The sequence below is a fragment of the Pelmatolapia mariae genome, linkage group LG5 (assembly GCF_036321145.2).
Source record: "Pelmatolapia mariae isolate MD_Pm_ZW linkage group LG5, Pm_UMD_F_2, whole genome shotgun sequence".
NCBI lineage: Eukaryota > Metazoa > Chordata > Actinopteri > Cichliformes > Cichlidae > Pelmatolapia > Pelmatolapia mariae.
Window position 1 is genome coordinate 5,486,340 of NC_086231.1, and position 27,020 is coordinate 5,513,359.

The 27,020-nt window shown below is 40.8% G+C and overlaps 2 protein-coding genes across 2 annotated transcripts in view; both read right to left on the bottom strand.

Moving 5' to 3' along the window:
• Window positions 1-1,435: 1,435 nt before the first annotated feature.
• Window positions 1,436-15,036, bottom strand: fam210b (family with sequence similarity 210 member B). Its single transcript, XM_063473433.1, has 3 exons — window positions 14,332-15,036; window positions 4,742-4,935; window positions 1,436-2,252 (listed from the first exon to the last, which is right to left on the bottom strand). The coding sequence occupies exons 1-3, from the start codon at window positions 14,833-14,835 to the stop codon at window positions 2,036-2,038; spliced, it is 915 nt and encodes a 304-aa protein (XP_063329503.1). The 5' UTR covers window positions 14,836-15,036; the 3' UTR covers window positions 1,436-2,035.
• A 9,313-nt stretch (window positions 15,037-24,349) lies between these two features.
• ppp1r16b (protein phosphatase 1, regulatory subunit 16B) overlaps window positions 24,350-27,020 on the bottom strand; it is a 90,314-nt gene continuing 87,643 nt past the window's right edge. The window contains exons 9-11 of the mRNA XM_063473434.1: window positions 26,864-26,993; window positions 26,415-26,562; window positions 24,350-25,806 (exon numbers count right to left, since the gene is read on the bottom strand). Coding sequence (XP_063329504.1) covers window positions 25,333-25,806; window positions 26,415-26,562; window positions 26,864-26,993 — 752 coding nt within the window. The 3' untranslated portion in view covers window positions 24,350-25,332. The remainder of the gene's footprint in view (window positions 25,807-26,414; window positions 26,563-26,863; window positions 26,994-27,020) is intronic.

Below are 27,020 nucleotides of genomic sequence, written 5' to 3' on the forward strand. Positions count from 1 at the left end.
GGCACAGAGGTCAGTTTGTACTTTTACTTCTCGGTGTCTCTTCACCCTCTATTCATTGGCCTGCCTCTTTTTCTCCTTCCATAGAGCACCACTGAATTTTGAAGATTCTGACCTTGGTGTGTTGCCTAAGTACTCTTGAGACACTTAGTAGCAGTGTATAAAAGCTGCAGCTGGAACTATGTCTCACCTGTGGACATCATTGTTTTGTTTTTTGTGCTCTTCAATGTTGGTGAATAATGGATGATCTGCACCTCATCTCTGTCTGTGGTGTCAGAACTGGGATTTGTTTTAGAAATGGGTGTAATGCTTAGAGACTAGTTGTATATATGTGCAAGTTACAGAATACATTTGAGTCTGTCTGTAGTCTGTAATTTAATTCAAAAAGTTACTTTCAAATATTCTGCACCAATTATATACAAAGTGAAATATCCCAAGCTTTTGGTTTAATTTTCACACTAAACAAAGGACCCAATTCTGAAAATGATGATTTACATTCTCAGTGCTTAGTTTGGGCTCTTTACCCATGAATTACTGCGTCACCGTGGTGTGGCATGGAGGCGATCAGTGCTGAGGGGTTTTTGAAGCCCAAGTTTCTTCACAGGGCCCTTCAGCTTCAGTTAGTTTTCCTTTGTTTGGGTTTCTCATCTTCCTTTTGACAATACTCCTGAGTCTCTGTGGGGTTCAGGTCAGGTGAGTTGGCTGGCCGATCAGACACAGCAATAAAATGATCTGCAAACTATTTTGGAGACCATCACCATCAAAAACACGGAAGCCCAGATCATCACAGACTGGAGACACTTGGACAGACGGAGACACTGGACTTAAAACACCTTGAATTCTGGGACTCTGGGATCTTGATTTCCAAATTATAAAACAGCTCTAATAAAATTAGTTATTAATCAAAAGTGTTCATAACTACAAAGGGATTAGATCTGAACATCAGCAAAGCCAGTGAGACATGCGAGACTCATCCGAGGGTAAAGGTGGTGTACAAGGAGCGGTCTTTGTTCATTTGGCAGATTGAGCTCAAACGTTGAATGTTGTTGTTATTATTATTACTTTTTAAAATTGATACTCTGGTTTTTCTATTTCTCCTGTCGGTCAATCCAGTCCAGGGTCCCTCATGGCATTCTTGTGACCAGCCAATCATGCCATGGCACGGGATAAAAACAACTTTCAGTGCTGGAAATTTCACATTATTTTCATTGCGAAATGAGAAAGGGCTCTAAATAAGAAAGCAACTGTAAATTAGAGGCTATATAATCAAACTGCACTCAGTAGCACTACAGCTACTGTGAATGTCCCAGTTCTCTCTGCTTATTGTTCTGTTTAAATATGAACAGAGCTGCCAAATGATATGGTAAGATGATATGTGTGAAGGTGATGTAGTATTGTCAAACAACAACAAAAAACAACCTAAATATAAAAGAGAAATTCTCTTTAATTAAATAGTCAAATCAGGAAAAGCAAATAATTCAACATTCTTCATCCAAAGTTTGCAATGAAATGCAGTCGTATTAGTGACGTTGCAGTTACTGCTTCTGTTCTTGTATTTGGGGGAAAACTGTAAGAAAGGAAAAAAAAGAACAAAGCCTCCAGAAAGAGGGAAGGGATCGGAAATGGATGCCAAGAGAGATGGAAGGCAAACAGCAAAACGTAAGGTGAGAAGAAAGGTAAAGATGAGCAGAGAGGGTTGCGAGCAAAACACCAGAACATGGCCGAGTCAGCTGCTGGAGAACAGTGCAGGAGAGATTAGCTTAATCTGACGGGCAGCCCTAAAAAACACGATCCCTGTTCATTCTTCTGATTTCAAATAAATATTTGATACATTTAAGTCCTTATGTTTGATGAGCCAAAGACTTCAAACCACAGTAAAGCATTTGATCACTTCCGATCTGTTATAGCGATAAATGATGAGGGAACCCGAATTCACAAATGTAAAGGTGTTTCAGTTTGAAGCCAGACGAATAAAGATTTACAGGCATTAGGCCATTAAAGATGTTTGTTACTCAATGAGGCAGCAGAGGAGGGGCCATCAGGGTGCAGGTGTGGGAGGTTTGAAGAGTCCAGTCTTTCTGAAGTAGCGCACAATTAGAGGCACAGACACCAGAGTGATGCTGATGCGAACAGGAGCGAAGAGCTTGTGAATGGCGTAGGCCAGGACGAATGTGCTGGTTCCAGCGGCCATCTTGGACTGAACGACCGCCTCGCTGAAGCCCAGTTTGCACAATATGGCAGTCATGTCGATCCCACTGGGAACACAAATGACAGGAAATCTGTAAGTTGGGACCAGAAGGTGTTTGTGTGTATATATACAGTTAGGTCCACAGTAATCTTTGTATGTGTGCCTCTGCAAAACACTACAAGTGGATTTTAAATCAGTCCTGTCTCCCTCCCTTCCCTCCCACCGTGTCGCAGCAGATGGCTGCCTCTCCCTGAGCCTGTCAGAGGTTTCTTCTTATTAAAAGGGAGTTTTTTTCTTCCCACTGTTTCTCATTCTATTTAAGAATGCACATGATTGCTGATTTGATTTGACCAATCTAATATTTTGGCTCTGTCTGAGAGGTTTACTTAGATTTTGATCATGTGAGCAGCTACCAAATGCAATTTAACAGTATTTAAATTAATAGCCTATATATTAGTTGATAGCTATCGAATAGTACACCATGGACAATGGAGGAAAAAGCTCTCTATGAAAGCTGGCTATAAAACTGCTCGTCAGCAAACTGTCCGATTACTTTTGAGCATTTCAAAATAAGAAGCACCCCTACAATTAAAGCTGAGGGTTTGTACTTCAATCACACATCTTGATTGTTTGATTTGTGCGCAGAGGCAAAAATACAGAGAAATGTGTCTTTGTCCAAATATCTAACTTTTTAATCACATGAGTGAAAATAGTCCACCACACACACGCACGCACGCACGCACACACAAATATATTGGGCCATGCAGCACATTTGCATTATCGTCATAATCCTTTAAATAAATAAAGAATGACGTGATTTACGTGATTGATTTATCAATGTAAAAATGAATTAAAAATCAAAACTATATTAAGATTTTCTGCTACAGCATTAGTAGTGAATTAGCAGAAATAATATATGATGTAACATGTTTTTAAAACTGGTTTCCTCATTGCTTGTTGCATAAAGTTGTAATTCATCTTGATCTCCACTAGGGGGGACTGTTTACAATAGAGAATTTCTTGTTTTTGTTTTTTTAACTTCCCGTCTTCTTAACTTGAAGCTATTAGCACATGACTTCTGATCTGCCTTTAAAAGGCTACACGCACCACTGCCTTCATGAGAAAAGTTTTGATATAGTTTTGCCATTTTGACCTGACCTACTTTGGGAAGCAAATATGTAAAGAATGTGCCAACATGAGTCAGTCATTACAGCACACAGTCACCACCCTATTAAACTTTGAAAGTTTGAGTCAGCTATATATAGTGATCTGTCTGCGCTCTGGCTGCTGTTTGCTCAGCACACAGCCCTGTATTAGCACACCACATGCCTGAGCGCTGTGGCTGCACAGTGATAATGCACAACAGTTGCAGAGTCATTTTTCAGTTCAAGGGTCATTATCAGCTACAGAAGGAAATCTCCAAGCTCTCAGATTATATCTGTCAGGCCTCTCTGATATTCGTGCCTCTGGCATCTGGCCAGACAGAAAATTGTTTGAGCTGATAAAGTATGGGTGTGTTGTGCTGTTTGACTTTTAACCGTCTATGACCATCAACAGACAGAACGCAAGGACTTTATATTTTGCAAGTCACACAACAACAAATCCTTGAAAGACGAGTAAATTAAACTTGAGCATGAATTTATTGTCTGCATCCAGGGCCAATGTAATAAGGCTGACTGTCTATACTTTGCTATTGTCTCGTGAATAGGTCCCATTTACTGCCAATCTATGTTCCTCATTGCAAAAGCACTTCAAAAAAACAAAAAAACAACAACATCCATTTCCCGAGCACGTCTTCGGCTTAAAAGGAAAATTTTACACTCAAAAGCTTTTACACGACTGGATAACATCAGCGAGAGAAGTTTTACATTTTACTTTTTCCCCTTTCCCTTAGCGCTTCATCTGTTTTCGCTTCAGTTAATGATTTCCTACATTGTCCCAAATGGCTGCGAGAGGATTTCAGAAAATGTGGTATTCAGCTGTGGATCAATGAGGACTGTTGTTTCACAGTCAATAGAAAGCAGAAAATCCTCTAGTATAAAGACTTCTCCATAAATCTGATTAGTGTTTGGTGCATCTACAAAGACTCTATTCTTTGAGGACCCATTACTGTTGAGCAATGAAACAAAGTGTTCATTTTTTTGCCCCACATCAGATTTTAGTGTCGCTAATACATGACATTGTTGACTTTTTGTGATTAATTGTTGGGAATTGTTTTTTGGAGCAATGTCAAAACTGTCTCTGCCTTTTCTTTAGAATAGTAAATATCTTTTAGACTCTAATTCAGAAGTAATGGGATACTTCATCATAGATTGAAATATAGTAGCTTTAGTAGCTCCCTTTGCTTAGGCATCAGTAAGAAGGGAAAAACAGATCACTTTAAAAGTGTTGAGGTATTCTTTGTAGATTTTCTCAAAGGTGTAAAACTGTTTTAAGTATATGAGGCGACTTAAACTTCCACTTGTAAGTCAATTTTATCATTCTTTGACCTCATCTCTGTAAATCTTCAGAAATGTAAACGCCAATGCCTCGTGCAGTGACCGGACGTTTTGTTACCTGGATACTAGCAGGTAGAACATTCCCAGAGACATGAGAGAGATCCCGATGTGAAAGGAAACTCCCACTGCTCCATATTCCTTAAAGACTTTCTTAAGCTGCTGGGTTTTGTTGGGTTTCCCTCCCTCTGGCTCTCTGTCCTCCAGGCTCTTCTCCGATGACGTAGTAGAAGCCTCCTTTAAAGTCTGAACATCCTGGACAAAAACATGAGACGCACAAAATGAGACAGGAGGATGGACTCTGATACCGTCTCTGTTGCTATAGGAAGCAACAACAAAGACGGTGGCTGCAAGGCAAAAAAGAGAAGACGCTTGCCATGAATTAAATTGAAGTTATTTCATTTTCCATTCAAATACAACTGCAGATCACTTTGATATGAGTATTATGACATCAAGCACAACAAAGCCAAAGAGCACAATCACTGGCAACACATGGAACTGTGGAATTGACTAGTGCTGTGGATCTATACACAGTATCTGCAGATAACTGAACTGCTTTACTAAACAGGTGTGTAAAAGTTTGGAAGCCGAATCCATAAAAACAAAAGAAAAAAAATTAAAAGAAAGAAGAACACAATACAACTATACAACATCACCTCCATCTTTCCACCATTGCTGTTGTGCTGTCAGCACGTTTAACTTGTGTATGTCATTACAGAGTAATGTTGCTTAGCTGGTTAGCTACCGGGAGCTGTGGTTGTAGTGCCTGGTTTTAACATGCTGGTCTTATTGCAACGTTCAAAGCATCCAGGTAAAAGGTTACTGTAAATACATCAAAATAACTTTCCTTAGTGAGCCTGAACTCTGCACAAACAGTCGTATCTTGGAAATGATGTTGAAATGCCATATTTGTTTTTGTTAGGACAGCTATAGAAACGAAAGTACTATCATAATGTGGAGCAAGCTGGTCAAACAAAGACAATTTTTATGACCCTCCTATTCAAGGAGCAGCCGAGTCAGCTGATTAAACACAGGCTGCTGCGTCTGCGTTGTTTAAGTGAATCACATTATCACTCTCCCTCTCACACACTTAATGTCAGTCACTTTGTGCTACACAAAGAGCCTCTCACACACGTCGGGCTGCGTTTGTGAGCCCAGACACGCACCACTCCAAGATGAACAAGCACCAGACACAGTCCAGCTGCCCGACACGTAACAGGGAGCAGGCAGGTCACTCAGTGTGTGTGAAGCAGATTAGTAAACTGCAACACACAATAACGACATTCAGGCCACAGCGGACGGCAGACTGCAGCAGAGCAGTGACGGCGGACACTTGAGAACGCCTGCATTTGGAAACAGCATGTAAATAAACACAACCCTCCATCTGGCCTTATGGCTAAGGCCGTAATGGTTTTATATCGGTAAGAGCTTCAACAGATGGTCAAAAAGAAACAAGTTTCTTGTTGTGAAATAAGTTTTCAACCTTTATTTTGAATCAATTTTAAGTACATCATTTGAATCTATAGAAAAAAAAAAAAGCTTTCTTTTAAAAAATATATATTAAAATAAATAAAATCTGTGAGTAGTTTTCAGGTTTTAGTAAATGGATTGTGTGAATGTGTTTACTGAACACCAATGAACTCACTTACACACCTTAGAAATGGTTCAGTTTACTGAAATCTGAAGCCAGTGAAATCAAAGCACAAAAGCCCAGAATATGCACAACACTGTCACCAGTGCTACCACCGAGGCCCGGCTGTTTGCGAGCATCTCTGAGCTGTTGCTGCAGCTCTGCATATCCATGAGAGCACAGTGTTCTTGGTGGATATCTGATGGAACAGAAATCCAGAGAATGCCTTAAACTGTATTTGTGCCATTCTTGTGGCAGCTCCCCAACCTGCAGTCGTTTGAGCAGGACTATGCCCGAGCCCACACTACAAGAGTGGCCCGGGCCTTTCTGGATCAGGAGCATATCCAGACACTTCCCTGACCAGCATATAGTCCCAGACATGCTGCGATGACACATTCATCAGATGCAGCCACAAACCATGACCACTGCACTCTTTCAGCATTGGAGTGTAACTCCTCCGAAACAGATACAGGAACTGGTGCAGTCCATGTGCAGATGGTTTACTAGAGCAGTGTTTCCCAACCTTTTAGAGCCATGGCACTTATTTCACATTAGAAAACAAAAAAACAAAAACAAAAAACACGGCACACCACCAAACAAAAATGTCACAAAAAGCATATTGTTAATTTTTCCCCACACACCAGGCACAGTGGAATTAGTTCGGATTGTCCCCAGTATGCCTTGTTTGCTTTCTTCTGACTACTACTCATGCTAGGTCCTTCAACTGGGTTGGAATTTTCTCCAGGACCCAGATCAGACTTACTACTTTTTCCTTTTCAAATATTTATCTATCAAATATTTATTGCTGCAGTGTCTCACTCACGCACCCATTTAATTATAGCAGGTAGTTGTACTGCTCTCTAGTGGAAGAGAATGTAATTATCCTGCCCGTTACTCACGCTGATCGCTTAGAGCAGCAGTCCCCAGCCACCGGGCCACGGACCAGTACTGGTCCGTGAGTCGTTTGGTACCAGGCCGCAAGAGTTGAGGCTCGGGTGTGAAATTTATGGTTTTCAGGGTTTTGAATCGTTTTTTTATTGTTATTTTCTTATCTTTTTTATTGTTAACTCAGTTTCCCTGGGTCTTTGATGAATAAATCAATAAATCTTTTTTTTTTTTTGGTTCCAGTTCTGGTTTTATTTTGTTGTATTTATCCACGACAAAGGGCTGGTCCGTGCAAATATTGTCTGACATAAACGGGTCCGTAGCGCAAAAAAGGTTGGGGACCGCTGGCTTAGAGTACTAATCGGGTGGAACCAGATAATCTTCCACAGCACACCTATGTGCCGCGGCACAGTGGTTGGGAAACACTGTTCTAGAGGAAGCCATACCTTGTATTAAACATCTTATATATGCGTATATTACAGTATTGGTTTGTTTCATTTACAGCCGTCGTCATATCAAAACATCAGGACTCAAAACTGAAACCTGCATGAAATTAGAAATCAAGGACCAAGTTGTCCATTTAATCAGAAACATAAAAACATAATCCTCTGAGCATGGCACGCTTTTTCCACTTTCGATTATTTGTTCAGACATGTAATGATACAGGTGTGTTTACACGGAGAATCTGTGTCAACCTACTTTTCTCTCCACACAGAAAACTCACGAGGCTTTAATAACACATTGATAGAACGGATTTGAGTAAAAAAACTAAAATAATAAAAATAAGTGTCTTGTATTGCTGTAACAGTTACAAGAAAAATTCCATGTAAAAGCATCTTGGTCTTTAGAACTACTTACTGCGTTACTATGAGCCCTGTACATTATCCAGAATGCTATACTGTAAGTTCAAGTAGTATACTAAAATTATCAATCATCTGAATGCATTTGTCTGAATGACAGCACTGCTCCACAAAACAAAGACAAGAGTTGCATGAAGGCTGGGACTCCTTGTTGGAATAATAAAGGACAGCCGACTTTCACAGCTTTAACGTTTTTAAACGGCACACCCTGAAGCCAAAAGCTGTCTAAGAAACTATTATGACTGTTGCACACCCTGTTATCATAATGCATACATTATAAAAAAATATATTTTAATTTAAAGTATTTTCTCCCTATTTATACTGGACTAAATGGGAGATTAAATGGAGCAGCTTAGTATTAGATGACTTGGGGCTATTGTGACCAGTGGTTGCTCAAATATCTTCTCTGCTGAAGAGGAAACTTGATCTTCCTCTGGAGGAAGACACACACACACACACACACACACACACACACACACACACACACACACACACACATGTCTGGTTTGCTATCCTCGTGGGGACATCCCATTGACATAATGCTTTCCCTAGCCCCTTACCCTAACCCTAACCATTAAAAATGAATGCCTAACCCTAACCCTTACCCTAAACCTAACCATAACCTAATTGTAACCCTGACAGTAAAACCGCATTTTGAGTGTGAAAATTGCTTTCAACCCCGAGGGGACCTGGATTTTGGTCCCCACGGTGCAGAAAGTCCCCACCAGGATAGTAAAAGTCAGATTTTGGTCCCCACCAGGATAGTACGAACCCGTACACACACACACACACACACACACACACACACACACACACACACACACACACACAACAGGAAATACCTCCCGGGTGCATTCAGCTATTTTTTCACCAAGTTCAAAAAAGACTGCTTATTGTGCCACTAAGCTTGACGTGTTTATGTAGCTTGCTGTCCAGTTAGCAGCTAAGCAATAATCTAAAGTAAATCCTGCAGGGATGTGGATGTGTGCGCTTTTATATGAAGTTTGAATGGTCTTTGAGACATCTGCAAATGTGACATGTTTGGTTGTTTTTAAAAATTAGGACCGTTAGAGGCAACGGAAGGCCATTCATTGCTATGTGTGACATTTAGCCTTTACATACAGTAACTTCCATTCATGTCCCTTTCTGCTTTTTAGGCTGCATTGAGACTACGCTTGCAGACTCTCTTTGTGGGTTTTAGTCAGCCACTTAATCAAGAAGGCAGTAACAATGGTGAAGAAGGGAAGATGAGGGGGAAAAACAGGCTTATCTTTTCTCTTGGCTACAATTTGTCTTGCTAAATTTTGGCCCAAGCTCCTGGATGAAGCCACACTCTTGGCAATACATTCACCGGGCTGCCAACAATGGACAATGGCAGAGTCCGGGGTGGGTGAGGGAGCAGGCCTTTGCTTTTCAGAGGCGAGAAAGGCCAAGCTAAAAGTAAAGGAAGGCAACGCTGTGGGAGGGTCATGTGAGCGAGCAGCTAAAGGGAGTTGTGCCAGGGAGGGTGTATAGGAGGGGAACAGTGGGACTGCTGTGTCTGATAACAGCTTTTCAGAGGCATGAAAACACATGCAAAGTCACAGTGACATGCAAGCAAGGACAAAGACACACTCACATGCAATGCACAGGGCTGTCACGCTGTCAGATTCTCACGACACGATTATTGTGGCCATAAAAACGGACGAATACTACACTGCCACAATTTTTATGGAAATGTTTTAGTACATACTGAAAATGCTATCAGTGAAATGTATCTTTAGCTTTTAATGCATCTCATCTCACATTAGCAAGTGCGTCTGTGACCATAACTGTGCAAAACTTTGACTGTTTTTGACCCAGTCAATCAATATATCACATCGGTTCCTTTAGGTAATTGATAGGCTATTTTATTACAACACACAGGCACTCTAAAGGGGTTCCGTCCCTGCTTTGTGACTCATTTTGGTGCTTACAAAGTAAATGAAGGAGGGTTAAAGAGAAAGGAAGCCACCTAAATCGCAGTCAAGGAGAGAAAACTCAAAGACAAAGTGGAAAAGCAAATCAGTGAGCTGGCTTTATACACTGTATTGCCAAAAATATTCACACCCATCCAAATCATTGAATCCAGGTGTTCCAATCACTTCCTTAGCCCCAGGTGTAGAAGACTCAGCACCTATTCATGCAGACTGATTCTACAAACATCTGTGTAAGGATCTCACGATCTAGTGATAGCATGCCACCTGTGCAACAAGTCCAGTTGTGAGATTTCCTTGCTATTAAATATTCCACAGTCAGCTGTTAGTGGTATTATAACAGAGTGGAAATGACGGGGAATGTTGGGAACATTAGCAACTCGGCTGAAACGTGGTAAAAATCACAGAGCAGGGTCAGCAGGTGCTAAGGTGCACAGTGCTCGCCAACTTTCTTCAGAGTCGATCGCTACAGACTTCAAGACTTCATTTGGCTTTCAGATTAGCTCAAGAACAGAGTGTAGAGAGCTTCATAGAACGGGTTTCCATGGTCGACCAGCTGCATCCAAGCCTTACATCACCAAGCATGGTGCAAAGCATTGGATAAAGTAGTGTAAAACACACCATCACCATGTTTTCTGGAGGTGACAAAACACACTTCTCCGTCTGGCAATCCAATGGACGAGTCTGGGTTTGATGGTTGCCAGGAGACCAGTACTTGTCTGACTGCATTGTGCCAAGTGCAAAGTTTGGTGGAGGAGGGATTATGGAGTGGGGTTGTTTTTCAGGAGTTGGGCTCGGCCCCTTAGCTCCAGTGAAAGGAACTCTTAATGCTTCAGCATAGCAAGACTTTTTTGACAATTTCATGCTCCCAACTTTGTGTGAACAGTTTGGGAATGACTTGGGGATGTATTGCATAATCACTGTATCGCAATACTATCTTCTACTAGAAGTAGTATTATTAGTACTAATTATCTTTAGTACTAAATTAATTAGCCCTGACAAAATTGGATTGGAATCACAGAATGACTCGCATACTCATGCAAAAGCCTACAAAAGACGATTATGATATTAACGTGGACATTATCAACACAATATCCAATGTTCCCTCTAATTTTTTCATGTGTCTGAGCGAACACACAAACTCCCTGAGCAAACTCCCTTGGATCACTGTGAGCAACAGCAGCACTGTGGTCACGCCAGCATCGAATCCATCCAAGTTTCACGGTTTGTTAAAAGAATCAAATTACAGCATTTACATTTATGTTAGACTACTTTTAATTAACTGCTTTAGCCCACTTACAATGAAAATTAAAAAAAAAAAAAATCTTGTTCATGACCTGTGTAGCATGTTAACACTATTGGAAGTAAAAATAACTTGAACTCCAATTTTGAAAACACAACTTTCTTTCTTTTAATTTTTTTTTAATATAAAGCTCTGACTTGTATTATGAGTATGAGTCTGTGGTCTGGGAGAGAGTCCTGTAACTCTCTGTCTGCAAAATATTGTATAAATTGACCAATGTTGGGCAATTAATTATATAGTTACTTCTTCAAAAAAGTAACTGAGTTATGCAAACAAAGTTTTTTGCAGCTGTTTACCTAAAAATGCAGCCAAGGCGGTTTTTTAAATAAACATTTCAAACTATTTACAGAACAATCAAATGTTCTGCATCAAATTTGATGCCACACAAATTATTTGTGCCACTCCAAAAAATAATTTCTGTCCACTATGAGATAAAGGAGAACAACAGCCTGATACCTGCAGGCCTGACAACAGGAAATGTATCACTCCTGTAACACCTGTAACATTCAGCAGTCGTCTCATTGTTCTGACACACACAACAAAACTATTGACTACACTACACACTAACTACACAAGATTTGCACTAAACGTCGCAAATCTCTCACATCTCAAAGCACCTCCGTCACTCCTAAAACTTCCCCCCTTCCTAAACAACTCAATGCCATGTTGCCATATCATTTTTTGATTGGTCGACATGGTACATTTTTCCACCAATAGGAAAAGGTTGGGGTTTTTTGGTGTTGTTTTTGCTCAGAGGCGGAGAGCGCTTTCGAGCGTTTTCCTTATAAAACGCCGTTTTTACCGTTTCTTCCCGCAGTAAATATAAACAACGATAGTATTCAGGAAGAAAACCAAACATTGCATATATTTTTTATCATAACTCTGGTTTTACGTGGCCTATCAACACAATTTAAAAACTGCTATAAAGTCCACACTTTTTCCGTCAATTGTTCCGTCTGTCCTGCTCACATCTCCAATGGTTGTACATGTTGTCATTAACGTGGCTTCACTCCACATCAGCCACGCCGCTTTGCTAGCTAAAACACCGGTGTCAGCATATAAGGACGCTGTCATAGCCTGTCAACGACGTTGATTGGCTGCGTATATACGAATGTGAATCGCATTATTGGCTGGACTATGGGATAAGGTGGCATCGTTCTAATCCCATACGGGGCAGCCAGTCACTTACTGACTAACACTGCAAAACAGAATTGTTAAAGTATTCATTTTAATTTCAATTCAGGTTAGATTTTTTTTGTGTGTGTGCAACGCAGATTTTCTGTGCGCAGAGACCGTGCCAGCAGTGCGCAATTGCGCACGCGCGCAGCTTAGAGGGAACATTAATAACCTTATTTCATCTTTTGGATGTCCCACTTTAAAACACCATCACTAAAACCATACATACAGCAGGAGAGAAACAGTAAAACAGGAACTCTCTCTCTCATTAGAGACTGAAGTAGAACCCAGAAAGTGCCTGCTAGGTGTCCTTGAAACAAAGTTAAGCTCAAGCAGGTTCCTGTGGGTGTGTGTGTTTCATTTAACCATCCCTTTTTAATTTCTGGTTTAATTAAGGGAGCTCCATTTTATACAACTGTTTACATGTCTTAGGGAGCGTTGCTTTATATGTGAAATGACTTTGTGGCTCCACAGAGAGCTACATGAAAAATGATCATTGATGCAGGGTTCCCAAACCCCTGTAGTCCACTCCTATTAGTCTGCTATCATTTTTCCACCTATGAAAGCCTTTTTACTGTTGAGTTGCATTGTGGGTAATATAAGCATCGGATTTTGAAAAACATCAGGCTCTGGCTCTGAGAGTCTATTTCTGAGCTGAAGGGAAAGCAGTATTAAACGCTGCATCAAATCTAATCCCTTTCTCTCAACCTGAATCCGATTCTTCTGCTTCATAAAATAAAACAGTGTGGTGATTTACTTGTATTAACGTCTTGCTAACAAAGGGTTCATATTTTATCGCGTTTTATGAGAATGTAAGTGCATACCAATCAGAAGATGACCTGTAAGTGAACAAAGATCTACACCATATGTCAAGTGGACACAACATCCTTTAACAAAGGATTTTATTCCATCTTTGTGTCCTCATCTCAAAATTTCAGATCAAACTGAATGTCATTCCCATCCCATGTAAGGGTAACGTTGCAACCTGGTTATTTCCCTTATTTATTTGTCAGCCTCAACTAACTGTTTAAGTTTTTAAACTAAAAAGTCAAAGTGAAGAAAAAAACATCATTTCAATCTGTCCAAAAACAAATTCTCATATATGAGAACCTTAAACTGATAAATGATCCTTTATCAGGACAGATCCTTGCATGCGTTTGTTTGCTGCTCTTCTAATAAACTAGTGAGATGTTGAACAAGGTAAAAAGCAAGGCAGCATGTTCTTCGAGATCTTGGCATGGTCACTGTAGCACTGTAGGTGTGTCCATGTGCTGCTGAGTCACCTAAAAATGATGGTAATGTAATCCAGTGTGACCTGTTACACAGCGCACGGTAATAACCTGACCTGTGCCCACACACCTTCAGCTCTTTTAGCATCACTGATGCTGACTCACACATCCACCCACCGAGAGCACGTGCAAGCCGAAGTTTAAAAGTGCTCAGATGTTTGGTGAGAGTGACTCAGCGCCGCTCACACACCGTGGGAGCACGCTCGCTGTTGACACTGCAAAGTGTGATCAAACATGCTCTGAAAATGACACCTGTGCTGCTTCGAGTACAGGTTTGTCGAAGTCATGTCAATTATACATGCACCACCGTGGATTCACTGCAAAGGCAGGCGGCCCACATAGCTGTGCGCGTCGTGTAGTGTTGTATAACAAGCAGGCTCGCTCACATGAGGGCTGTTATGCAAAAAGAAAAAAGAAAAGCAGCTCGTCTGCTGTTTTGCATAATTCATAAACATGTTTTGAATCTGTTGCTTGTGGGCGATAGAGGCCCGGACGGTGTGTTCACCGGTTGATCTGTAAAACGTGGTGTGCTCGTGTTAAAGGTTGAAATTACCCCTTTGTCGTCGTCAGTCTGCTCCTCGCTCTTCTTCGTGGCAGCCTGTGTGGATGAAGATCTGATCTGCATGGTCCTGGTGGAGCAGCGGCGACTGGAAACGTCCCAGTTACCCGTAAACAAAACATTACCCGCCGGGTCCCCCCTGCTGTTTGGGCGCCCGTGTGTGAAAACCAGCGGCTGCCTGAGGATTGTACATTCAGCGCCTTCACGGCGCACAGCTACAGCGGCCACCCGGTCCAAATGCGCCCAGTCCGTGCTGGTTACAAACGTAGACGACGCGTCCCAGTTCTGGATGAGTTCCGGGTGCTGTTTACCCAGGTGCACGGAGGGCAGATAGATACGCCTGACGGATGCGCAGAAAAACCGGTGTCGCTGAAACGAGTGGTCTGTGCGCAGCGTCAAAGTAACATCCTTCAGCCTGCTTGCTTTGGCTCGCAGCAGAGACGAACCCGGTGACTTGAAAGCCAGATCCAGAGCCGCTGCTGTGCGACACAAAAGCATTATCGACGGCACTCACAAGAGCTCAGTGTCTCCAAAAAACAAAAGCAGCAAAAAAAAAACCTAAATAATTATTTTTAAACAATCTCATAAAGCGACTCGGTTGTGCCGGGCAACTAATTACGGGCATAAGCAGCTGTAAACATGCTGCCCTGTGCCCTCCTGTATCCCTCCGGTCCTCTTGTTGACCGATTATCAGCAACAGCCAATGAGGGCTTACGCGCAACCGCAGATAGTAAAGCCTGAAGTGAAGGGAGGGGGTACTTAAAGGTATAACCGTGCTGATTCATGTAATTGAGTCGTAAGACTTCAAAGGCTGACGTGTGTGTGTTTTAAATTCAGGTTACTGAAACTGAAACTTTTAATTATTTATAGAATTTAGTTCAGTTTTTTGTGCGAGGCCTGAAACTGTTTTAAATACATGGGCGAAATAAAAAAATATATATACATTAAAACGAAACATTTATTTCGTTCTCTGGAACAACGTGAACACACATTGTTAACAGGAATGGGACTTACATACTCCCATATAAAACCACTGTTCTCGTATAAAATCAAGTGGAAATTGAAAGATATCAATAAAAAATGTTCCACATTTTAATGGAATCCATCCATTAAACCAAACAAGTTCAGCTCCAGGTGATGTGAATGCAATTTTGTGTACATATGGAGACAACATTATTTCTGAAAATATATTTGAAACATTCAGGAATAAAATAACCAGGAAGAAATATATTGTTTTTAAAGATTACAATCTAATGTAATGTCATATTAAAACCATAAAGTCTTCCTTTATAAGCTTACACACTTTTACACTCGAGGTTTTTTTTTGTTTTTTTTTTGGAAGTCCTTACTATAAAAGTGTTCACTAAATTGTGTAATAGAAAGACCTCTGTGCTAAAACATAAAACTATCATGTTTTATGTCCTAATAACAGCAGCTATAGTGGCAGAACAGTTGGATTACAATTCAACTGTAACCCTCTCAGTGTGCTCTGTCAGATAACCCAGCTCTAGCACAAACTGCACTCATTATTATTGTTTAAACTTATCTGAGATCAGTGGTGTCATGTTAGAGAGAGATAAGACTGTAGCCAAAGGGCAGCAGAATGAAGAGATGACAAGAAATGTAAATGTTAAAGCTACAGCAGGTAGAAATCTAGAAAACAAAGCCTGAATTTTCTCCACCTCTGCACATATACTGTATATAAAATAGTCCTTTAGTTACTTAGACCTTCATTCTTATGAATGCCAGCAGGGGGTGAATCCTCTGGTTGCAAAGAGAAGTTAGACTCTACAGACGACTGAGAAAATTACCTGACTTCTCACTTGATTTACAACCTCAGTAAACATTTTCCTGATGAGTCTAGGCTCCCAACAGTTACTTCAAAGTCCTCTTTTAGTTTTTAAAGAATGGATATATTAAGATTGTGAACATTAATAACATTAACTGGTATCACCACCAAATGGACACTTGGTAATAGTCAGGTCCACCCCTCACTTATGATGTCTGCTCCAAAACCCAAGGTGGACATGACCAAAATTGCCAGCAGTGAGCGGGCTTCTTTCTTCCCATGAGTCACGTTCATCTCTCCTTGTTCAAAGTCGTGTTTAATCCATTGCACTGCAGCATCTCGCATCTTTCCTGTTTGTATCAGTCTTCATTGTACACTGCTCACCTCATCTGCTCTGCAAAGACCAAGATCTCCTGTCACTGCTCAGTTCTAATGTTCTAATGACATATATTAGTCTACTTTCCTCTTAAACCACTTGAATTATAATATGCTGAAAGGATTACATACTTACATTATAAAACACACTTATAAAAAAATGTTTTTTAATTTTCTTCTTCTCTGCTTTAAAATTGCACATAATTTTCAACAACAGTGCAAAAACAGACGTCAATATAAGTATATACTGAAGAAGGAAGTGGCGAAAACGACCAGATCAGAAACTAAAGCCGCTTTAGTTTTAAAATGTAAATCATACTTCCTTATTCCAGTGTTATCAGAGAATGCTGATGTATGCACTCAATATTTAGTCATGTGCTGAATACTCTATGGTAATGAGGGTAATGTATTCTGCTTACTTGCACCATTTTCTAAAAGAAGTAAACTGTGTCGTTACACCTTCACACAGTGAACGGCAGATATAGACACGTGAGAGAGAGTGGGAGGAAAGATAAAGAGGGTGGGATGCTGGCAGGAAATCCTGAAAGAAATTGACAATGAAGCCGTGACGGCTCTGACCTTTTCTAAGCACAACCACAAACTCGACACGTGGGCTGAGTTTAAAATGGCAATTAACTTTAAAATCGAAGTCACGGTTGTGTTTTTGGTCCTATATCCTTTTAGCACCTAAGAATAAATAAGACAGTGCTGAATATTTGCCTCCCACAGACAGCGTTAACTCAAGTTTCCTCTAGTTAAATGGAAAAAACTGCCCTGAACTTCTATTAATACATGAATTTATCTATTTTTATATCCACGGAGCTCAAGTTGACGTGAAAATTTTGCTTTGTAGTTTTAGGTCAGAAGACATTCAAGTTTAATGCACGATTACATTTTAAATGGTTGTACATTAAGCTCTAACTGGTCCTTACATACAGATTAGTTGGAACTAAATATTTATACTAATTAAGTGCAGGGTGTAACCATGTAGCTAATTAAAAACATTAGCTTTAAATGATGTGCATCACACATTAAACAGAACATGGTCTACACAACCTGAAACCTGATAAATGTTGTTTAAGCCTAAATTTAACAGACTCTTTGTGAACACTGGTATTTACCTACTATCTACTGTTTGTGGTACAAGTGGCCGATTTGAAATTCTTCATTATGATTGGAAGAAGGAAGTGGAAGATTTATTTGGCTGAATACATTATCTTAGATAAAATGGCCTGAAATATCTAAAAAAAAAAAATCTAAGAAGGATAACTTAGTTTTTGGGTAAACTGTTCATGCGCAGATTAAGCCAGAATATACAGCATGAGGGTATATATATATATATATACATATATATATATATATGCGCATGTGTGTGTGTGTGTGTGTGTGTGTATGTGTACAAGTTTACTATTTGGAGTAACCTGAAAAGTGAAAGTGCTGGTAACTGTTGCACCTGACTTTCACTTTTAAATAACTTTAGCTGCTTTTTAATTTGGTGGTTTTCCTACTCTGAAAGTCAGTGGTTTGTTCAACTTTCTAGGTTATTCATCTTGTTTAAGGTCACAATGTTACAAGTGTGACCTCGATTCCAATACAAAGCACGCTTTGAGCTGTACTTGTATGCTGCTTGCACAGGATAAACAACACTGAAGTATTTGTAGGATGTATATTTACTTTGCGTGTTGCATATATTCACTGATTTGCTTTTTTAGTAGACCAGTGTTCCCTTTTCCAATGAGTAAAAAAAAAAAAAACAGCTGTGGTTTAGTCATAGCTTCTAGGTTGGTGTGGCTTCTGCTTTTATACTATCTGTATGTTACCAAATACTCTCTGCAATTTCATAATCACTTATCTGCAGGCGGATCTGACTGCTTTCATGACCAAGCCAACTGAAGCCGTAGCAAACACGTACCTTTACTCATCATTACATAGACTGCTTTCCACTGTTTCAAATTATTTTGACTTTGAGTCGTTCATTTAACTGCAGATGAAAGTGTTGCATGTTCTGTAAATTCTGGGCAACAGGACTGAGGCTGAGTCCAACATCAAAGGTTGGACATATCCACCAACCCCTGTCCAGCACTGGGTCATTGGCTCTCTGTTGGCAGACACTTCCAGTTAAAGGAAGGAAATGTTGCTGCGCGTTGAAAGACTTTGGATTCCAGTAAGTCAGGTTTATTGAAACAAAGCGTAAGGTTTTGGACACCACAGCATTTCCTCAAGTTAATGTTTAAATTATATGATGCCTTCTCTGCTGTTGGTGTGTTTCATGACATGGAATCAATATTGATAGGGTTTTATTGATAAAATGCCATTATTCATTCTGCTTGTTTGATTCTTTATTAAATCCGTTAATGATACCTCACGCCAAAATAAAGAGGCTTCAAAGGTTTTCAGCATAATCAGCATAAATAGATATCTGCATGCGAAACTGCAGTATCTGTAGGCAGGGGAGAAAAAAATTGGTACCTGAAACTTTCTGGTTTCCATTTCTAGTGTGTGCTTTGTGAAGTAGTCAGATTAGCATGCATGTAAAGTCTGTGTAAAGAGCAAAACAGCGGTTGCATAAGCCAAAATTCAATCTCAAACCCGCTGTTTATTGTCCTTGTTGCCTATGCAAGAAAAGGAAAGTTTTGAGTGACACAAAGTGATATTCAGGGATTTATTCATTCACGGACTTGATGAATTTGTGTGTGTTGACATGAAGATTGAGCTAAATGCTAATTCAATAGCTGGGACCGTGTCCTCATTTAGGTTTGACAGTGTTTCTAGTAGATAATGGCAGACGGCTTGAGCATGAATTGAGCCTGCGGTTTGTGGAAGGCCTCAGACATGGCAGCTCCCAGACAGGCCAGATCCCCATCTACTAATGAGAAGTAAATGAATTGTAAAAGGGAGGGAAGGTGGGGCGTGACAACGAGGACAAACAGCTTGTAGTTGGGCGGGGGGTTATATATAGGAAAGAACTGGAAGGGGCATGTATCGAGGAGCAATCCCGCGCATGAAATTTCAGGTAAATTATCTTAAATATTAGCATTAAAATTCTTTCACATTCAATTTTGTTGTTATAAGCCAAAGCACCAGAGAAATAATAAAAACTAATGCAGTACAGCTACAGTATAATTTGTGGTTTGTTGCTTTCATAATGTTTTAAGTGCATAAAGACAACCTGATGGTATTTAATAACTTCAGGGCCTAAGATGTAACTGTGTGCCAAGCTTGTTTAGTTTGGTGAACTCTGATCGTGGAGGAGGAATTTGCTGTCAGAACAAACAAACAAACGGAGATTGCATTACAGTCAGATGCCCTCATAGTAAAATGAAAGTGTAAGATTTCATGGCAGCTCATCCAAAGGTTCGCATGTCAGCACATGCCAGCATCCTTGGTGTGCCAGAAGAAAAGTCATCTGGATTCCTTGAATATCACTTGATCATTTCAAGGCAGTCCATTTCACATGTGGTCAAGCATCTAAGTAATCAATAAGGTCTTATGTAGAGCCCAGTTTCATCACTCAGAACCGGTTTATATGATCATTAAAGTGATACTTCAGTACTGAAATGCTGCGTCATGCTTGAAAATGAGTTGCTGCCTTCGATTGGACTGTGTGTAAATATCTCGGCCTGTTATTTATCAACATTGCTAAGACAGAATGGCATCCACTTATTGACTTAGACATTTTAAATTCAGGTCAGATAACCCACTGAAGCCCTGTTAGGTCCAACGGACCCTGGGAATAAGAAGACGCTCTGACCCAGTAAGCCGTCTCTCCATCCATCCATTCTTTTTGTGCAGCTCTTCTATCAGTCTTGGCTGGACGCTCAGTAGCTGTGGCGTCCTCCCAGTGGAGGCCCATTTTAAAGCTGTCATCCACCCTTCCTTTGCATACTTTTTCCCCTTTTAGTGCAAAAACCTATTCATTGATCCCATGGACTATTCAGCTCCTGCCACTGGTTCATTTTCTTGCTTTATGGACCACATTCCTGCTTGGTTCCCAGTGCTTTTTATCAGCATCCTCCATTTATGTGGCCAGCCGAGTGGTCAGTATGTGTCTGTATGCTCTTTCTGGAACCGATCCACTTTGCCCTCCACAGTGAAGAGGACTGAAGGACCTGGACCACAGCCAGCTGGCCTCCAGTTAGTACAGCTAGGGCACAATAGCAAAGCCAGGCAACACAGAGGAGGCTAATGTTGTCCAAATCATGCGTTTTCCAGCACCATTGTCCTCGCCTCTGTCTATATGCCTTAGACATAGTGACTGTGCCCAAATCAAAGAGTGATTTCTGCAAACATTTGTTTAGCACACTTAAAGGACTGTAAGATGACTTAAATGTTTGCACTGATTGTTTTTCACTCCATGAGCCGCTGAGAAGGCCAAACTATTAGTACAAACACTACATAATTTGCCTAGTTTAGGAGCATGTATATATGTTAATGTAATAGTCTATACACTCACCAGCCACTTTATTAGTTACACTGTGCTAGTACCTGGTTGGGCCCTCTTCACACAGTTGCTGCAGATTTGTCGGCTGCACATTAATGATGCGACTCATGTTCCATCACATCTCAAAGTGCTCTACTGGATTGAGATCCGGTGACAGCATCGTGTTCAAGAAGCTAGTTTGAGATGATGAGAGCTTTGTGACATGCCGTTCCATCTTGCTGGATGCAGTCATCAGATGATGGATGTGCTATGGTCATAAAGGGATGGACATGGTCAACAATAATATTCAGACTGTGGCATTTTAAAGATGCTCATTTGATACTAGGGGGACCAGACGCATCACACCACCATCAGCAGCCTGAACTGCTGATACAAGGCAGGATGGATCCATCTGAATTTAAATCACTGTTGCATTCCCGTCTGACCTTTGACATCAACACAGCATTTTCACCCAGAAACCTCTTGCTCTCTGGATATTTTTTTCTTTTTCATATCATTCACTGAAAAGCCTAGAGATGGTTGCGTGGGAAAATCCCAGTAGATCAGCAGTTTCTGAAATTAGTCAGATCAGCCTGCCTGGCAACAAAAACCAAGTCACTTTCGTAGTGACTTGTGTACTTCCCCATTCTTATGCTTGGTTTAAACTTCAGCAGGTCATCTTGACCATGTCTACATGCCTAAAGTTGAGTTGTTACTATATGAGTAGCTGATTACATATGTGCTATAATGGCAATGCGTACATAATAAAGTGGCCGGTTGGAGTACTCATAACAGAAAGCATCTAGGCTAGGTAACAACTGCTGTTCTAAATAAACTGGTGAACCTAAAGCCAGTGAATGAGAGGAAGTGCAAAAACAAGGGAAAGAAAATCCTTGAAGGAGGGAGCTGAACTCAGGCCAAGACCCTGACAGCTGTGAGATGAAGGACGGCACAGTCTCTGCTCGTCTCAGAACAGAAAGTCGCTGCAGATGTCAAAATACAGCAGACATCCAGAGCCGACTGTAGGAACCAGATTTTAAAGAAAATAATGGAGCTTTTGGTGTTTAGTGACCAGTTCAACTGTACATTATACATCTCTATATGAACTATTTATTATAGCTCCTTTTTGACATCTATCCAAAACCTATTTTCCATTTTCAATGGTTGTGATTACAGGGATTAAAAACAGAAAACGAAAAATGTTTCTTCTCATGTCCACAGCCTGCAGGAAATCTGAACTCAAACTGTAACAGTATAAGAGCTTAACAGATTCAGATTCACCATGTAAAGTTCTCAAAATATACATTTTATTCAAAATATGTTAATGTAACCATCAATATATTCCAGTAATTACAAAATCAGTAGTTTTGTCTTCATAATTTGATCCTTAAACACAAGCCTGGATCTGTGTATGTCATGAGATCACAAGTAACTTTTGAAACAGGCTACTGTCCCTTTCTGCCTCATACTGAGCAGTCGGTACTTTTCTTGAACAAATTCCTGTTCAGTTCGATTGAATTTAATTAATAAGGAAACAGGGTTGAACTTTTTTTTTATCAACTTGTTTGCAGCTACCCGAAGTAAGCTGACTCAAAACAAGATGACGTCGCTGTACCTAAAATAAGGGAAATGGCAAACTGTTTGACTTCATTTTTACTTCCTCAAGTTGAGGTGAAAAACAAACTGACCATTGCAGAAAAATCATGCACAAAAGTTCCATCATTCAGTTTTAAATGCACCACAGACACTGGTGTCTTAACACTCAGCGATATCTGGGTATGCGCTCGACTCTGCAGACATTTTGGACTCCTGGGACTACTTGAGGGTCTACTTAATCGCACAGTCCCCCCCCCCCCCCCCCCCCCCCCCCTTTGTACAACCAAAAGTCTGCTAACACTATTCACCCATATGGTTAACTGTAGTTTCCTATATGTTCATCAACAGTAACAACACAGACATGTAAATGCAAAAACATGGGAACATAACAGGGGGAGTACTGATACAAACATATTTACAAACCTGTCTGTACAAATACTCGAACGCTGTACAGTTGATGTGGTGAGGAAGAAGGGTGATGGCGTGGCATTATAGGTAATCACATTTTCAAAGAAGTCGGCCATCAGAAACAAACACCGGCATCAGAAAGCTTTCCGCCAAACTAAATTATTTTCAACTCATGGAAGACTCTTTGGCACAAACACATTTAAAGGAGCTGTTAAATTTAAGGAATAGTTTCGCATTCCCGGGTGTAGTCTGACTGGCTTCCTTGCTGCAGGTTTGATGACAAGGTTGATACTAAACTCCTTCTTAGTCTCGACAAATAGAAACTACTTGCCTTAACTTACCATGAAGACTTGAAACAAAGAGAAACATCTTGCTCTGTGAAGAAAACAAGGTCTCACTAATGTTTTTCGCTTTTGACATGTCAAGGCAGGAAAAGGACACCTGCAGTGTTAATGGCTTTATTGCATTTAGGCAAGCCTGCTCACGACACACTGTGGTTAGTGGTTCTGCATGTGCTTGTTTTAAACTAAGACGTGTCACTGTGAGCACACCAACTATCATCTAATGACGTGGCAATGACCAGTTTTTGAAGACTTTCAGTGTAGCTAATAGAAATCCAGACAACTGATATCAGAGTCGAGATTTCCTGTTACGCGAGTCTGTCATTTACAATCTGACAATCCTGCAGAGAGATTAAAAAAAAGTCTTCAAACAATAGCTCATTGTTTTGCCACTGCATTCACGTCAGTGCATTCCTCCTTTGCTCCCAGACCCTTTGCTTGCAGAGGTGCAAACTGCTCAATATTTCTCAGACTACAACTTCTGATAGCAAAAATCTCTCCGTCTTCAGAGTCTGGGTGTTAATATGCTGACTGCTGGGTCTAGCTCCTCTCATCAACTGTTTCTAAAATGCTGAAATAGTCATTTAATTCAGCAGACAAACCACTACATGTAGTACTGTTTTTTCGGGGGGTGGCGTGACACCTGATATAACAGCCTGGGCTCGCTACATACCAAAGATACTGAGGTCTCAAGCATTCATTTTGTATCTTCTGAAAACTCATTCTTCATTTACAGTAATCATTACATAACATACAGTTTCAGTTTAGAAGACAAATACAGTGACTCGGGGGAAGTAAAGCCACACAATGGCCACCAGGAAAAAAACAAAAACATAAACAAATAACACTGTTATTTGTAGTGACATATTCATGAATCCATCCAGTACGATGGCTTGAGTTTTTTTAATTACATGTACATAACGCAGACAGTAACCCTCATTTCATTTGAACCGTTCTTCCATGTCAGAAGGTGCTCAGCTGGGGAGATTCGCCCCCCCCCCCCCCCCCCCACCACCACCACCACCACCACCACCAACTCACACACACTCTCCACACACCATCCAAATAATAAATACACTCGACTTTAGAAACCATGTTTTTTCTTTGTTTTGTTTTTTTCTTTACACTTTACATTTCATAAATAAAACATGTACAGTAATTTTCAACCATGTTTGCTTAAATTATCTATACGAGTGAGCACAAAGTGAATAATGCATAAAACAAAGCACGACCTGTCAGTTTAGGTTCCACGTGAGAGGACGGTGAGGTGACGCATAGTTGACGGAATATAGTGACCGTTTCAAACACTAGTGCAGTACTTTTACTCCTTCCGGTTATCTCTCACTGTAGAAGTACACTTCATGAGTATTTTAACACTGTTTTATGGCATTCCTTTCCCTTACTTTTTCAGGCAGCATGTCAACACGGAAAGAGATGTCACAGATCTCCTTTTGCCATGTTTTGCATTTTCTCATGTGTTGTACTACAACAACACGGTGTATTACAATATATCAGGACCCTTCCAGGATGACTGTCCTGCTTGTTTGAACATGACAAGAATGTGCCACATGTGGTTTGATAACAAGATTAGTTTATCCTGGAAGAAATGCTGTTCTAATGAAATGATACCAATCTGTTTGTGGGGTAACAGACAAAGTTTCTTCCATGTGTGAAAGTAGAGGATTCAGTACCTTGCGATCTTCTCTCCTACTTCTAAATTTCTGTCAAAAAACACTCCCCATCCTCTTTGATTTTTAACAGGGAGAGCGGGACCACTTCTTGTGTCTTTACATTTGTTGTGTAAAGAGACTCCATGCATGAAAGGAATTTTCTCCACTTCTCAGCTGCACTTTAAAGAAGGAGTTACGAGACTGGGAGGTGAAAGGAAATGTTTTCATACTTTAATCGGGCCGCCCGTCTTGAAGACATTTTTGAACTGGGAGTGGTGAAGGATGTTCAAAGACTTTCCTTCTTTCTTCTCCTCCCTTCTACAGAGCCTTCCTTGCTTCCCTCCTCTCAGTGCAAACATTTCCTGTTCTGGTAACAGTCACATGACCACACACCAACTATGACACGCAGCAGCAGGTCCGCACCTTCGGCTGCTCCTCCTCCATAGGCTGCTTGAATTTGAGCAGGGGTGGGTCGCCACTGGCCGGGGTATAATATACGGCGTTGCCATTGGAGGAGACCAGCGGCATGCGAGGATCCTCAGAGGTGGTTTTGGCATCAGTGAAGGAGTCTGTGGAGCCGTTACCAAGGTGACCATTAAACAAAGGGTGGTTCAAGAGCTTGGCGGCAGCTCGCTGCTTTTTCAGCTCTGACAGAGTCTGAGGGCGCTCTTTTGGCCAGGCTTCCTCCTGGGACGGCTGGATGGTGACAACCCCACCCTTACTGGACGTCGGTGTGCTGCCATTGGAGGGAGGCTGAGGTGGCATGGATGTTGTCGTGGAGATTAGGCCGTTCTGCTTGCTGTTGCCGTCTTTGAGGATGGTGGGTAGGTTGGACTTGTCGGGCAGCTCCACAGCGACAACAGGCTTGACCTGCAAGACATCAATAAGGATTACTTTAATCTCTCTGTAAGACTTTCTTTTAGATCATTAAATACACAAAGGCCTGACTGTGCAGGGCAGATCAGCAAACTTTGATCTGCTGCCGAGGCTTACCAAGTTCAAATGAAATAAGATGTAAAGCCAATTTATTTGCTTCATTAAAGAGAAAATCTCCCAACTGTTCAGAGTTATTTTGTGCCAGAGCAACATTTCTCTGAATGTCATCTGATAATCTGCAGATAATGTGTGTAAAAAGTTGAGGTTACAATAAGCAGCACCGGCAACAGAGTCTACTGATAATGGAAGACAGTATTTCAGTTTTTTTCTGTTGTGGGTTTCCTTTTGTGTAATTGCGCCTGGGTGCTGGAGGAAGTCCTCTGTCTGATTCATCCAAATGTGACATTTCAGCTTCTGAGTGGGAAGAATCATCTTTCTGCTTTTCAAAACCCTTCTACCTGTGCTTAAAAATATCTCACACACACATCGTCATCTGACAGCGTGTGTGTGAGGGGGTGGTAAATTCCACCAAGCCACCCACCCAAAAAACCAAAGTTAGAACTGTATAGAGCTATTTATGTAATCCTTAAAAATAGTCTCACATTAACTACTTGGCTATTCTCCTGATCAGACTCCTTTTCTTTCTCATCCTCGTCTTCCTTTTCTTTCCTCCACACGATGGCCTCAGTCTCGTACTCTTTACGACACAGGTTGTGTCTGTCCGACAAACTGGCTCGCCGCACCACTTTTCTGTGAACACAAGTGGAATTCCCAGTAAGAAAAAGCAGCTAGAAAAATAACAACTTACAATATATGGTACTTTTACACATGACAGTTAAAGAGCAGAAGAACTTGTACACACGCTAAACTGACAGCTTCATTATGTCAGACATTATGTCATTATATCAGCGGAGACTTCTATCAACCATTCTCCTATTAAATGTAAATACAGCTGTAAGTATACAGAACAGATGTTTTGTTTGTTTTCTAATTTCTCCAAATAACAAAGCCTGTAGTAACCATACTACCACCAACAGATGTCAGCACATACCCACGACTGCCTGCACTGGACGTTCGCCTGCACAGCGAGGTCTTGTGCTTGAGCTGTGACTTCATGATAATGTCGTGTTTGTGTTTCAGGTCCAGCAGGATGGCTCTGAACTCCTCGTCCTCACACAGATCTTAAAGCAACATGGGTAAAAGGGACA

What these genes read in the sequence shown, in the direction of transcription:
- fam210b (XM_063473433.1), bottom strand. Translation starts at nt 14,835, where the DNA reads ATGCTTTTGTGTCGCACAGCAGCGGCTCTGGATCTGGCTTTCAAGTCA. An exon ending in AGACTGACGACGACAAAGGG is followed by an intron (nt 4,936 to 14,331) that starts GTAATTTCAACC and finishes GTTTTTGTCCAG; the next exon opens with GATGTTCAGACTTTAAAGGA. An exon ending in TTCTACCTGCTAGTATCCAG is followed by an intron (nt 2,253 to 4,741) that starts GTAACAAAACGT and finishes TTGTGTTCCCAG; the next exon opens with TGGGATCGACATGACTGCCA.